The sequence below is a fragment of the Polypterus senegalus genome, chromosome 7 (genome assembly GCF_016835505.1).
Source record: "Polypterus senegalus isolate Bchr_013 chromosome 7, ASM1683550v1, whole genome shotgun sequence".
Taxonomy (NCBI): Eukaryota; Metazoa; Chordata; class Cladistia; order Polypteriformes; family Polypteridae; genus Polypterus; species Polypterus senegalus.
Window position 1 is genome coordinate 19,882,570 of NC_053160.1, and position 13,627 is coordinate 19,896,196.

The window sequence follows — 13,627 nt, forward strand, 5'->3', positions numbered from 1 at the left end:
CTTCACAGTACTGTAAACTGTCAAATGTTTTGCTTTATTAGCCAACTTTGATGCTAATTTTCTTCAAGTCTGTCAGACATTATACAGGGCAACCATCTCAACTCTTTGACGTTTTAGAGTCAAATTATTTCTTATTACACTTTTGTTTAATGGTTGTCCTATTCTGTGATGCCTTATAGTTAAATTTGGATTCCATTCAAAGTAAATAAAATGTGTTTTACTGGATCTGTAATCGTTTCTTTAAAGTATGGTAGACATCTTATAAATGCTGCCAGGGTATGTAAAGTTACGAGCACAACTGTATACAGGCGGAATCCTGTTATAACAAAACTCACAGGACTTTAAAAATATTTTATTATAAAGGAAGTTTTATTATAACGAATATGGAGAAAATACATATAGTATTATGACTGGAGTGTTGCAAGGACAGCTCCGTATTTACTTCTTTATTGAAATATTTTAGCAATTGTTTTAAAATGAAAAATGTAATTGTGTAACTGCAAGTTATGATCGAGTAGCCACTGTCTATTAGACTTCAATATATCTTCACATGCTTCCATCTCTGGCAAGTGACATTTTAGATAGTGTTACGCTGATTAAAATATATTCCAAGATAAAGACATGCAACAGAAAAATGAACTGAATTAAGGATTACACAAATACAATTGTTTTCCGAAATACTGATTTGTTATATTCTTTTTTCTGTTGTTTCATTTTGATGTGTATTTGTAATGTGTAGTGTAAGTGATAATTAAATGACATAATGTAATTTAAGAAATTATTTGGGGACTTAAACAAAGAAGCAGCTTTCTGAAAAGAAGCCATAGCAACTCTCCAAAGTTTTAACAGTGTGATCACAACACAATAGGATTTTCTATTCAATGCTATGCCCATCTGTGACGAGGAGGGGGAGACGTCCAAAGTGTGACATGTCAGAGGCATTGTTTTAGTTGGTATGAGCTTATGAGTCCATCCACCCCATGAAGAAAGCCTGGACTGGAAAGCAGGTTTGCGAATGCAGTTTACAACTTAATTACCTGTATATCCTTTCTTTCTTTGCACATCCTTTGAAATGAGAAAATACTGACAGAAACAAAAATAGACTTGTTTTGATGGAAAGAGAGGCTGTTGCTGCTGACCTGGGCTAGAATGGGGGCTATGATTGAAGGAGTGTGGCAAGAAGCCACAGGAGTCCTTTACATTAAGATCTCATCTCATCTCTCTCTCTCAGCAGCCATATTTAGACAGGCCATGCTGCCCGTTTCTGACATTCCATTTTAAGGGCCACGCCGAGCTACATTAGAGAAGAATTTAATCAGCATAGTAAGACAGACTTGGTGGCCTACTACTGGGTTTTATTTTTTTTTAGCAATGCTCATTTTACTCTGCTATTTTAGGCATATTATCCACGATGTATGAATAAATGTGTAACTTTCCCTACTGCCTGTTCTGGTACTAATTGCCTGAGAACTAGCAGTTAATTCTGACAGTGTGGTAAGAGTATGGGATCTGGAGCATTGTGTTATGGTCTATGCAATAAAGAGTCTAAAAAGGAAATTAGAGTCACTTTAGGACCTTACCATGACAAAAAAGATAGTCAGGTTAAGTTTGGATCCAATTTTAAAATGAAGGTTTTGACATATAAAATCGTTGTGATCTCGGGAGATCCTCCAAACAAAATTTCAACATGAAGCCTCCAAAGAAGCTAGGGAGCAGCACCTTAAAACGGGCAGTATACTTTATAGCCTCAAAAAACTGCTACAAATCTCCACAAGACGCAAAGTCACTTTTAACCTTGTTCTTGTGTAACATACACGGGCAAATGAAGAACTTTGCAAAATAAAAAGAACGCTCTTTAGCACAAGAAGCACAGAGGAGCACAACACGCACAGAAGTTGTTACCTTAAAAAAAAAAATAGCATTCTAGTGCCAAACAGGTTTGAAAAAACACAAAGAAAGGTCGATAATCGGAGCAAGAGGCCACAATTCAGGAAATCCTCAAAAGCACAATAATAATCAGAAGAACTCACCAACAGCAGTGCGTACCATGTACCACAGGGGACTGCTTGTTTCCTCAGCCTTTATAGGGGCTGTCACTTGATGGTGATCAGCAGATGGCGCTAACTCTTGGGGAGCAACCCACAAAATACAAGGAGCATGGCAGAACAAGCATGGATAGATAGAAACTATCAATCCATCCATTATCCAACCCGCTATATCCTAACTACAGGGTCACTGGGGTCTGCTGGAGCCAATCACAGGGCGCAAGGCAGGAAACAAACCCCGGGCAGGGCGCCAGCCCACATACACCAAGCACAATTTAGAATCGCCAATGCACCTAACCTGCATGTCTTTGGACTGTGGGAGGAAACTCACGCAGACACGGGGAGAACATGCAAACTTCACGCAGGGAAGATCTGGGAAGTGAACCCAGGTCTCCTAACTGCGAGGCCGCAGCACTACCCGCTAGATAGAAACTAAATAATATAAAAACTAATAAATAATAAACTAAGAAAAACAAATAATAAAGATAAAATAACAATATTAACACAAACAAAGGAATCAAACATGAACAAATAAGACGTAAAAAAGGAATTTTGACCTAAGCCATAGGAGAAATTCTGGCTGAAACATAACACTGACATACCTCAGAGAACTCATTAATGCCTTTACTCCAGAGGGTACTCTGGAATAAATAAGATGCATGTTTTCTTACTTTTCCAAGGATAAATGCAATGTCCTTCTACTTCTATCCTTGTCCCTGGTCATCCCATTCAGAGAGAATTTGCGCCTACCCTTCATCAGCATTTTCATTATCCAGCCGTCCTTTGGTCCCCTTCAGTCCAGATAATTAGTATTCCTGTCTGTAATCTTTATTCCATATTGTTGTTTGTGGAAAAGACAGAGAGGCTGGGCCTCAGTGTAATACTGACCCCAGCTCACTCCTCCTTAGGTAGCATTTTCTAGTAAGACAGATTAGTGGATTTTTTGGATGAATAATTACAGTGAAGATTAGTGAAATCAAAACAGACAGTCATTCAGGGTCACAAAGCAAGATATAAGGAAAAAAAAGCTTCAACACGTCACTCCTGCAGATGAATGTATAGGGTGGTCCAGATTTGATTATGCAATTTTCATTACGCTATAACTTATTAAGTTTATTACATTGAAAATCACCCGAACTGACGACATGAAGAATCGTCTTCTCGCCAAACTGGAATTGTCCCCGCATAAATCAAAGTCATCCAGACGATCTAGATCTGCATAATTAGATCTGGACCACCCTGTAGGTAGCTTATAGCTGGTATAGCTGTTTGTGTTGGAAAATAATTCATTTGCATTAGAACTATATTCAGGACAGAAGCACAATTTATTTTTATATTTTGCCTTCAGGGAAAAGCTTCCAGGGGATGATCCTGCAGACAAGAGTAACCAACAGGTGAACATCCCGCTGAAGATCACCTTGCATATTCACAAGGATGTACTGCTCGGACTTTTCAGATTTCAGATGTTAACTGTTCCTCCCTTCATTGTCAAAGGAGTACCAGCAGGTATGGCTTTCAGTCATTTCACTATTTGCACAAGACACAAAAAATATGAATGTTTTTAGTAATGGGGAAATAAAGCAAAGTTTACTTTAAATGTCCCTCTTAATGACAAATCAGCGAGTGGTGGTTAAGTCTCTCCATTCATATTATGAACCAAAAGTTTTGAGAAAGTTTGCTGCTTCAGTGTTTTTAGATCTTTTTGTCAGATGTTTCTGTGTCATACAGAATACAGTAGAATTGCAAGCAGTTCCAAAGTTTCAAAGGTTTTTATTGACAACTAGCAGACCACGTGCGCTTCACTGCAGTCGCTGTAGTTGGAATAATTATGTACTGTATCTACATGTGACTTATAGAGCTTCTTTATATACATTTTTGGTTTGTCCTCCTGGACCCAAAATATATAAATTTTCTCTATGACTAGTTCGTGAACATGCTACATAAAAAATAGAAACGGGAAAAACAGCAACACCGCCGGGAACAACAGTAAATGAGATAAAGTAAAAGTCTACCAAACACTAAATGAGATATATTAAAAAAGGGCAACAGCACCGGGAACAACAGTAAAAAACAACAGTAAATGAGATAAAGTAAAAGTCTACTAAACATTAAAGTACAAAAACGAAGTAGAAAGTAACAGTAAACCGCAACACCGATGGAAACACCGGCACACCGCGTCTACTAAACACTAAGAAACACTAAGTAGAAACACTAAAGGAAAAAATACTATTCAGTAAGTACTGCGTCTAGTAAACAGTAAATCAGTAAAGGAGAGAGGACAAAACACTAAGGAAAAAGAACGGCAAGACCGCGTCAACTGCAGAGCTCAGCTCGGAGCGAAATGAAGTGAATGAAATGAGGTGAATGGGAGGAGAGATGATCACCTGACTCCCCCACCCACCTTAACTCTCAATCCCTCCACAAACACAGTCTCTCGGTTCCCAACTCTCCTTTATATGTATAGATTACATGAAGTTGATGTTAAGAGTCAATATTTCCAGTGTTGGCCCTTCTTTTCAAGACCTCTGCAGTTCCCCCTGACAGGCTGTCAATCAACTTCTGGGCCAAATCCTGACTGATGGCAGCCCATTCTTGCATAATCAATGCTTGGAGTTTGTCAGAATTTGTGGGTTTTTGTTTGTCCAACCACCTCTTGAGGATTAACGACAAGTTCTCAATGGGCTTAAGGTCTGGGAGTTTCCTGGCCATGGACCCCAAATTTCGATGTTTTGTTCCCTGAGCCGCTTAGTTGTCACTTTTGCCTTATGGCCTGGTCCTCCATCATGCTGGACAAGGCATTGTTCGTCACCAAACTGTTCTTGGATGGTTAAGAGAAGTGCTCTCAGAGAATGTTTTGGTACCATTCTTTATTCATTTATGTACTGTTTTCAGAACCACAGATGTAATGTTTGCTCTCAGTTTCAAATACTGATTCCCATGTCCATGTGGCACCAAAGTTGTTCCAGCTAAAAAGGCACAGCATCAATCTGAAGGCAACACTTAAACTGTATTTACTCATCAAATTTGAAATGCCAACTGTGTGTATAAAAAAAATCTCTTTTGATTGCTTGGATCACATTTCTTTACTGTGTTTCACAAGTGAGAAAGCTTTGGAAACTCAGGCAAGGATGTTTTTGTACAGAAACTCATGGTTGGTGACTCTGCCGCTTTTTAGAATACTGGAAGAAAGTTTACCCTTTGAGGACACCTCTGGGACGCTGGCAGCCTCACCGTGTTGCTAGTGCAACAGGCCGAATGGAAGGAAAGCAACTAGAGTCTTGGGCGTTAGAAACGGTGCAAGCAGTTTTATTCGATCTGTAAGCTCAGTCATTGTTTCACAGTAAGGAAACTAGCAGCAAATGTTGAGCTTACCAGCAAGGTTTTCCATTTTCTTCACTTCTGTTTGCACGAAGTGAACGCTGATGATGCGTTATAGCAATAAGCAAACGCGGATATACAGGAACACAGGAAGACAGGCATGGGGGGAGTTTTGCTACTGTTTATGGATGTTTTGTTTTTCTTTTTTATGATATGATGCGGACTGATTGAGATCATTGACAATAACCAGTAGGGGCTGGGTGGTCTCGTGGCCTTGGAACCCCTGCAGATTTTTTTTTTTTTCTTGAGCTCTCTGCCGTTTTTGTTTTTTCTGTCCTCCTGGACATTGGACCTTATTTTGTTCTTTGTTACTTAGTATTGCCTAATCTTATTTTTACATTTTCCTTTTTTCTTTCTTCATCTTGTAAAGCACTTTGAGCTAAATCATTTATTTGAAATTGTGCTATAGAAAGAAATGTTGTTGTTGTTGTTATTAGTATAATTCTGGTGTATATTGAATGTACTGTGTGGTGTTGCCAAGTGCGGGTAATAACAGAGCCTTGACAAGCCAAGAATGGCTTGCAACACCAGCCGGGTCGTCCCTTTTAACTTCTGTATCCTCTTCTGTAAACATAAACAAGTGCCTTCTAGCAACAACTGGTATAACACAAAAGAAAATTAGGGAAATGGTTAGCCTCTTCAATGAAATAGCAGGTCTCCTGTGGAGCTCCGAAGCCGTCAGGTATAGGTCACAAAAGATAGCTCAGCAGAGGAAGTCCATCCATCTATCCATTATCCATCCCGCTATATCCTAACTACAGGGTCACGGGGGTATGCTGGAGCCAATCCCAGCCAACACAGGGCGCAAGGCAGGAAACAAACCCCGGGTAGGGCGCCAGCCCACCGCAGGGCGCGCACACACACACACACACACCCACACACCAAGCACACAATAGGGGCAATTTAGGATCACCAATCCACCTAACCTGCATGTCTTTGGACTGTGGGAGGAAACCCACGCAGACACGGGGAGAACATGCAAACTCCACGCAGGGAGGACCCGAGCGGAGGAAGTGAAGCTTCTTATAACAATGGAAGGGGCGGAGCTAATTTCCATCACTGGGCGGCTTCTTGGAGCTGCAGGGAATAAAAGGAGATGACACTGTTCGCGACAGCGACCCCTCTCGCTCCGGCGGCTTATCACCTACCTGAAGTGAGCCTCCGACACACATGCGTGACAACAGGTATAATGTACTTGCTGTGGTTAGTGTGTTTGTTTTTTTATTTACAATCCCAGTATTGTGTACTTCTTTGTCCAGCAGCTCCATTCTCCTACCCATCACCTGTTGTCATATAAATGATTCCTCCATTAGAGAGGCTAGGGTGGCAGGGAAATGGAACAAGCTTTATTAGGGCTGACACTGTTGTAATGGAGGCTGGTTCAATTGATTTTAAGAAAGTTTGAAAGTTGTGAATACATCAGCAGAGTGAAGGGCTGGGTGGCTCAGTAGTTGACTGTTGAATGGGAGAGATACACATTCTGTAATGAGAAGACAGAAGAGAGAAAAAGGTTTGGGGAATCCACCCCATATAATAACAGGCAACAACAAAACAATCATGAAGAGTAATCAAAAAAAGTAGTCCCAAGTAGACTAACTGAGGAAGAAAGGTTTGGGCTTTTATAGTTGTTGTAGAGGAAGAGGTGGGTCCGTGTGGGGATTAATGGAAGTGAGGTCAGTAGGCGGGGCCTGGTCTGGACGGGAGGGCGGAAGTTGATGCTGGGGTACATGGGTTTCCCTTCTGTGGATCTGTAGAAGAGGAAGAAGAGAGGTTAATGCACTTTATCAACCCTCGAGCTGACATCTTACCCTCCGTTAAGCCCTTTGACTGCCTCCCATGTGCACGTGTTTGACAGTTCCCATTGGCCAGTAAAGGCTGGCAGAAGAAAAGAGTGTGAAAATGGCCCGTTGAAATGTTTTCTGTGCAGTCTGCATGGTCTTCTTGTGTATGCATGAATTTCTAAAGACGTGCTTGATTGGAGTCCATAAATTGACCCAGTGTTTACTAAAGTAGTTACAACTTTCTACTTTCAGATTAAAATTACAGAAAAATGTAAAATCTGCATGATTAATCTGTTATGTTTTATTTTGATGAGCTTCATTTACAGCACGTTAACCTGAGCTAAGCATGATATACCTACGGTGCATCATGTGACTAACGAGGGCACATGACATACATGACATTGAATTGGGGAAAAAAACAAAAGATAATTACTGTAATGTACAGCCAGAGCTTTGTAACAATAAAACCAAAAGTACTCAAGAGCTCCACAAGAGAATGACACAGGAGCTTAATTGACTTGGAACATTGCTTTTAAAATTCATTTTCTACATAAAAGAACCACAGTGATATCCGTAACACATTTAGTTGACTTGTGCTCCTTCTTCCTTCCCTGCATTTGTACAGTTTATGTCTTAATACAACATGCATGAAGATGGCAACAATAAAAGCTGGCAGTGTTGAGCTTTTAAATTCAATTTATTGGTAACACAATGTCGTCATATCAATTAAGAACATCACAGTTCACTGATGTGGTAAGAAAGCAAATCGCATTATAGTTGATGATCAATGATTATACACGTAAACCACCAAAAAGCTCTAATTCTGAATTCTGATGAGAATCATCCTGTGTGTGGTCTTTACACAAAATGACTGATAGGAAAAAAGAAAAATCACTGCCACTTGGATTGTTTTGCTACATTTAGAAATCCTAAAATATTTAATTGGAGATTTCTTCAAATGATGAACCCAAAAACTGAAATGAAAAATAAAAATCAGTAGATGCATTCATTCATTCACCAGGCAGAAACCAACAATGAATTTAGCTCCAGTCCATTGCTGTGATGTCAGCTGAGTTCTCTCTCTTACTCATCCCTGACCATACAGTGGTGGCACTTTTCCTACATAGTCCCCCCATTTCAGGTCACCATCATGTTTCGGGGCAATTGGTGTCACAGGTGTTTATGTTTCATCAGGTGGGTTTCATGGCTTCACAAAATACCTCGTCTTGCTTTCACTTTTTGCAATCCGTAGTCGCCATTGTTCAAGATGAGGAGAAGAGCTGTGCCAATGAAAGGCAAAGGAGCCATTAAGAGGCTGAGAAACAAGGATAAAACACTTGGAGACATTGATAAAACCTTAGGATGACCTCAGTCAGCTCTCTGGAATATTATGAAGAAGAAAGAACACACTGGTGGGCTCTGTAATCACAAAGGGACTGGTAGGCCAAGGAAGACCTCCACTGCTGATGACAGAAGAATCTTCACTATGGTACAGAAAAAGCCCCCAGGCAGGGCGCCAGCCCACCGCAGGGCACACACACTCACTCTAGGGACAATTTAGGATCACCAATGCACCTAACCTGCACGTCTTTGGGAGGAAACTCAAGCAGACATGGGGAGAACATGCAAACTCCACTCAGGGAGGACCCGGGAAGTGAACCCGGGTGTCCTGACTGCGAGGCAGCAGCAGCGCTACCCACTGCGCCACTGTGCCGCCCATTGTACATGCAGGAAAAGGAAAAGAATATGGAATAGTAATGATGTAGTGGAGTGATTATTTGTCAACTCTCGGCTAAATAACAAGCAGGAACAAGTCAGACATAATCAGTGGAGATACTGTAGGTAATGAACTACTAAAGAATAATGCCAGATAGACAGAAGTGGTGATGGTTCTGATAATATTTACATTTATGCAATCCAAAAACAATATAGAAGGCAGCAATGGAAAATTCAAAGGAAATTAAAAGAATTATAATTTTTTCTAATATGTTGCACAAGGTTCAATGCTCTTTTATTCAAAGAATATCTTAAATATATTGCATCAGTTTATAACAACAACAACTTTTATTTATTTTGCACATTTTTATACAAACAATGTAGCTCAAAGTGCTTTACAAGATTAAATAAAACAGAAATTAATATAAAACTTCATCCATCCATCCATCCATTTTCCAACCCACTGAATCCGAACACAGGGTCACGGGGGTCTGCTGGAGCCCATCCCAGCAAACACAGGGCACAAGGCAGGAACCAATCCCGGGCAGGGTGCCAACCCACCGCAGGGCACACACAAACACACCCACACACCAAGCACACACACGGGCCAATTTAGAATCTCCAATCCACCTAACCTGCATGTCTTTGGACTGTGGGAGGAAACCTTAAACAAGATTATGCAATAATAATATACAATATGTAAAAAAGAAAATCTTAAACTCAGATTGGCAGGAGGACAGAAAAAACAAACACAATAAACTCCAATTAAGTTGGCGAAAAAAAACAACAAAATCTGCAGGGGTTCCAAGGCCAAAAGACCACCAGTCCCCAGTGGGCATTCTACCTAACACAGATGTTCAAAATCAGTCCTCATGGTTTACAGGCTTCACATGGAAGACTTTGATGGTGGTGGTGATGTGGACATCTGGGACCCCCGCCACTCAATTCATAAATGAAGGGTACCTTGATCAGATGGTGGAGGCACAGATCACCACCACAGAAGAACCGAAAAAGGCTGCAGAGAATAGTAGAGATAAGGAGGGAACTGCAGAACTCAGAGGAGAATGATAAGTCAATGTCCATATAGACTAATAGGGATACCACTAAAACGTAGCTACAAAAAAGCCATTTAGCAGTTTTATAAATTGTTCTACAATAGTCGCCTGGCGAATTTCTACTGGTAAAATATTCTTCATTTTAGGTGCATAATATTAAAAGGCCGCCTCACCACTTATTTTCAGGTTGGCTCTTGGAATCGTAAGCTGACCTTCATTTGAAGATCTGAGGTTACGACTTGGAGTGTAAGGGGACAGACATTCCAAAGTATGGGACAGGGCGAGAATATTTAAGACTTTATAAACCATTAGTAGTACTGTACTGTATTTTAAAGTCAATTCTAAATGAGACGGGTAACCAATGTAAGGATGATAAAACTGGTGAAATGTGCTCAGATTTTATTTCTAGTTAAGATTCTTATTGCTGCATTCTGCACTGACTGTAACCGATTGATGTCTTTCTTAGGGGTCGTATATGTTAGTGTGATGATCTGGTGTTTGTTTTCAATTTTTTTCAACTTTTCCTTTTTTTGACTCTCCATTTTGAGGGTTATGCGGTCCAAGCATTTTAATGGTTATATTTGTTTTCCAATTGAATGTGCTGGTTGCTATGCCATTGTTAGACAGCATGGCCAGGAGTTTGTGACATGTGATGTCATTACTGCGACCATTTAAAAGATTAGCATTGTACATGTCTGTGGATCCAGCACAAACCCCCTAGTGCTAAGCTTTTTTGTATTATAATTTATTACTGGTTACACTTTTTTTTCCTATTCTTTTTGACCTTGACTTTTGGCTTGCATATTTGGCTGAGTTGCTGTGCCTTGACTCGTTTTTGACTTCCCTGTCCAATGTCCCCTTACTATGAGTTTTGATTTCATATCCCAAGCTTGTTTTTCTCCTGATCTTTGATCTCTCCGTTTTTACCCTCTATATATCTTTTCCTCTTCTCCTGTTTTCATTCTTCACTCAGACCTCTGCTGTTTAGTGCAGTCAGTACAAAGATTCCTCTGTAATGTAAGCCACAGGTACTCTCAGTTGATGGTGTCCCTATTGGCAATGGATCTGTGGATTTGTTTGAGATGCAGATCATAAATTTATATTTTAAATTCTTCAATTTTTTTTTTTTGTTATTCAGAGTCCAACCCTTAGACTTATTCTTAAAATAGGTACACTTGGATTTATTAAGCATCCCAAAATAACTCATAGGATTTGCGCTAAAAGTTTGACTTGGATAAGAATTTGTCCTATGTCAGAGTAGGACATGAGAAGTGGTTATAAAGTGTCCTACTCCCACTCCCAGCTAGGAGTAAGAGTTCAGGTTTGAGAATGAATGATGTCATGATTTTATGGCACTCTAAGCCACAAAGTGACGTGTCAAGATTGAAGCCGCTGACTTGTTCTATTTTTTGAAGTCGTGCTGAAGGCTCTCCAAACTGTCTGTGCTGATACTTTGCACTTTTTCTTCTCTCAAAAAGATACAAACATCTTGTAAATAGTAGTAAGTTTTTCATTATTAGGGGAGTCGGGCAACTTCAAGATTTCCTTTTTAACTGCATGTGGCTCCTTCTCTTATACTGATGCACATTAGCAGAGATAACTCATGCTTTATAGTTTTCTTGGAAATAATGATGATGCCTTGTAGATTTCTGATACTATCACTAAGGCTTCACCCCAAACGCCTTGTTAAGTGACAGTTAAGCACTGACCCCAGCTACGGCGCCATTTCTGAAGTCATGTTCCCTCTTCCAGTCCTGCTGATTGTCTTGGAGTGCTGTGCCTCTCTCCATCATCCAACCATCCATTATCCAACCCGCTACATCCTAACTACAGGGTCATGGGGGTCTGCTGGAGCCAATCCCAGCCATCACAGGGTGCAAGGCAGGAAACAAACCCCGGGCAGGGCGCCAGCCCACCGCAGTCTCTCCATCATCCCCATCCTTATTTTCTTCAGGGCTCTATTTATCTAATGCCCTGGGAGTCTCCACCTACCTTTTCTTGAAACTTCCCAGGCTTGTAAAGTGTAATGCGAATATTCTAGGGATTCATGGAATGCAGGGCTCGGCACACGTATTAGATATTTTGCTGTAAATCACTCACCCTACCCCGTCTGTCTTCAGGGCTGGCTACTAAATTACAGCTTGCAGCCATGTCCACCTGTGTGTTTGATACTGTGATATCGCTCGTGATTCACATATTTGTGCTCATCCACACTTGGGGCAAAATCCTTATGTGCATACCGAAGGGCACAAATGCAGTTTGCTTTAACGTTACCTCATGTTAAGTAGTGGGGAAATGTATGACTCTGTGTATTACCACGTGCATTGTAAGGGTGTGCAATGGTCTGTGCTGTCAATGGGTGAAAGAACAGAGGAGTCTGAGTGAAGATCTGGGGTGCCGACCAGGCCACCCTGTTCAATGTTATTGACTGAAATAGGCACTCATGGGCACTATAACTGAAAACAGGCAATTACATTGCTTTGTGGGCCAATGTGGGTTCTCAAAGCAGTGAGTTCTGTCGAGTGTATCAAGGTCAGGGGCCTCAGGGACTAGTTCACAATTGAGACACCTCCTTCCAGGTACGCCTGTATTTATAAGGCTCTACAAGAAGGGACGAGACTTCCTGGCACATTGTGGACGTGGCTCCGGTGCCATCAACGGATATCTTATTGGTATTGCAGAGGGGAAAGTTGATGATAGCATTAGCAACATCAACCCCTCTCGCCCCCAAAATGGTGCCGCATGCATCAGCAGAGTCCAAAAAGGTGATTCTCAAACACCCATGTGGAAATTTTAAGAAACAGTTTGGTTGTGACATACCCAAATCATCACTATTGCAAAGCTGCATTTTTACATGTAACGTTACCAACACTTTCATTTTGGCAAACAGTAAATGGCGTCTCCACTTTGATGGAACGATCACGTAACATACAAAATTTGTTGGTAATGTTATTCCATCTTTGTCAAACTGGTATCTTTTTACAATTTTATTGTTGTCCAACACAAGGTAGGACATATCACAAGCTCTCCTAAATCCTGGTGACATTATTCATCCATCCATCCATCCATCCATCTATCCTCTTCTGCTTATCCAAGGTCGGGTCGCGGGGGGAGCAGCTTGAGATGCCCTGACTTCCCTCTCCCTGGCCACTTCTTCTAGCTCTTCCGGGAGAATCCTAAGGCGTCCCCAGGCCAGCCGGGAGACATAGTCCTTCCAGCGTGTCCTGGGTCTTCCCCGGGGCCTCCTCCTTAGACATGCCCAGGGAGGCGTCCAGGAGGCATCCTGATCAGATGCCCGAGCCACCTCATCTGACTCCTCTTGATGGAGGACTCTGAGTCCCTCCCAGATGACTGAGCTTCTCACCCTGTCTTTAAGGGAAAGCCCAGACACCCTACGGAGGAAACCCATTTCAGTCGCTTGTATTCTCGATCTCGTTCTTTCTGTCACTACCCATAGCTCATGACTATAGGTGAGGGTAGGAACGTAGATCGACCGGTAAATTGAGAGCTTTACCTTGCGGCTCAGCTCCTTTTTCACCACGACAGACTGATGCAAAGCCTGTATCACTATGGACGCCGCACCGATCCGCCTGTCGTTATTAAATAATTAAAATTATTAAATTAGGAAAATTGATCAAATGTTTGTTTCTGC

The 13,627-nt window shown here is 41.2% G+C and overlaps 1 protein-coding gene across 1 annotated transcript in view; it reads left to right on the plus strand.

Moving 5' to 3' along the window:
- LOC120532237 (FERM and PDZ domain-containing protein 1) overlaps positions 1-13,627 on the plus strand; it is a 176,965-nt gene that overhangs the window by 91,078 nt on the left and 72,260 nt on the right. The window contains exon 3 of the mRNA XM_039758088.1: positions 3,394-3,551. Within this exon, the coding sequence (XP_039614022.1) occupies positions 3,394-3,551 (158 nt within the window). The remainder of the gene's footprint in view (positions 1-3,393; positions 3,552-13,627) is intronic.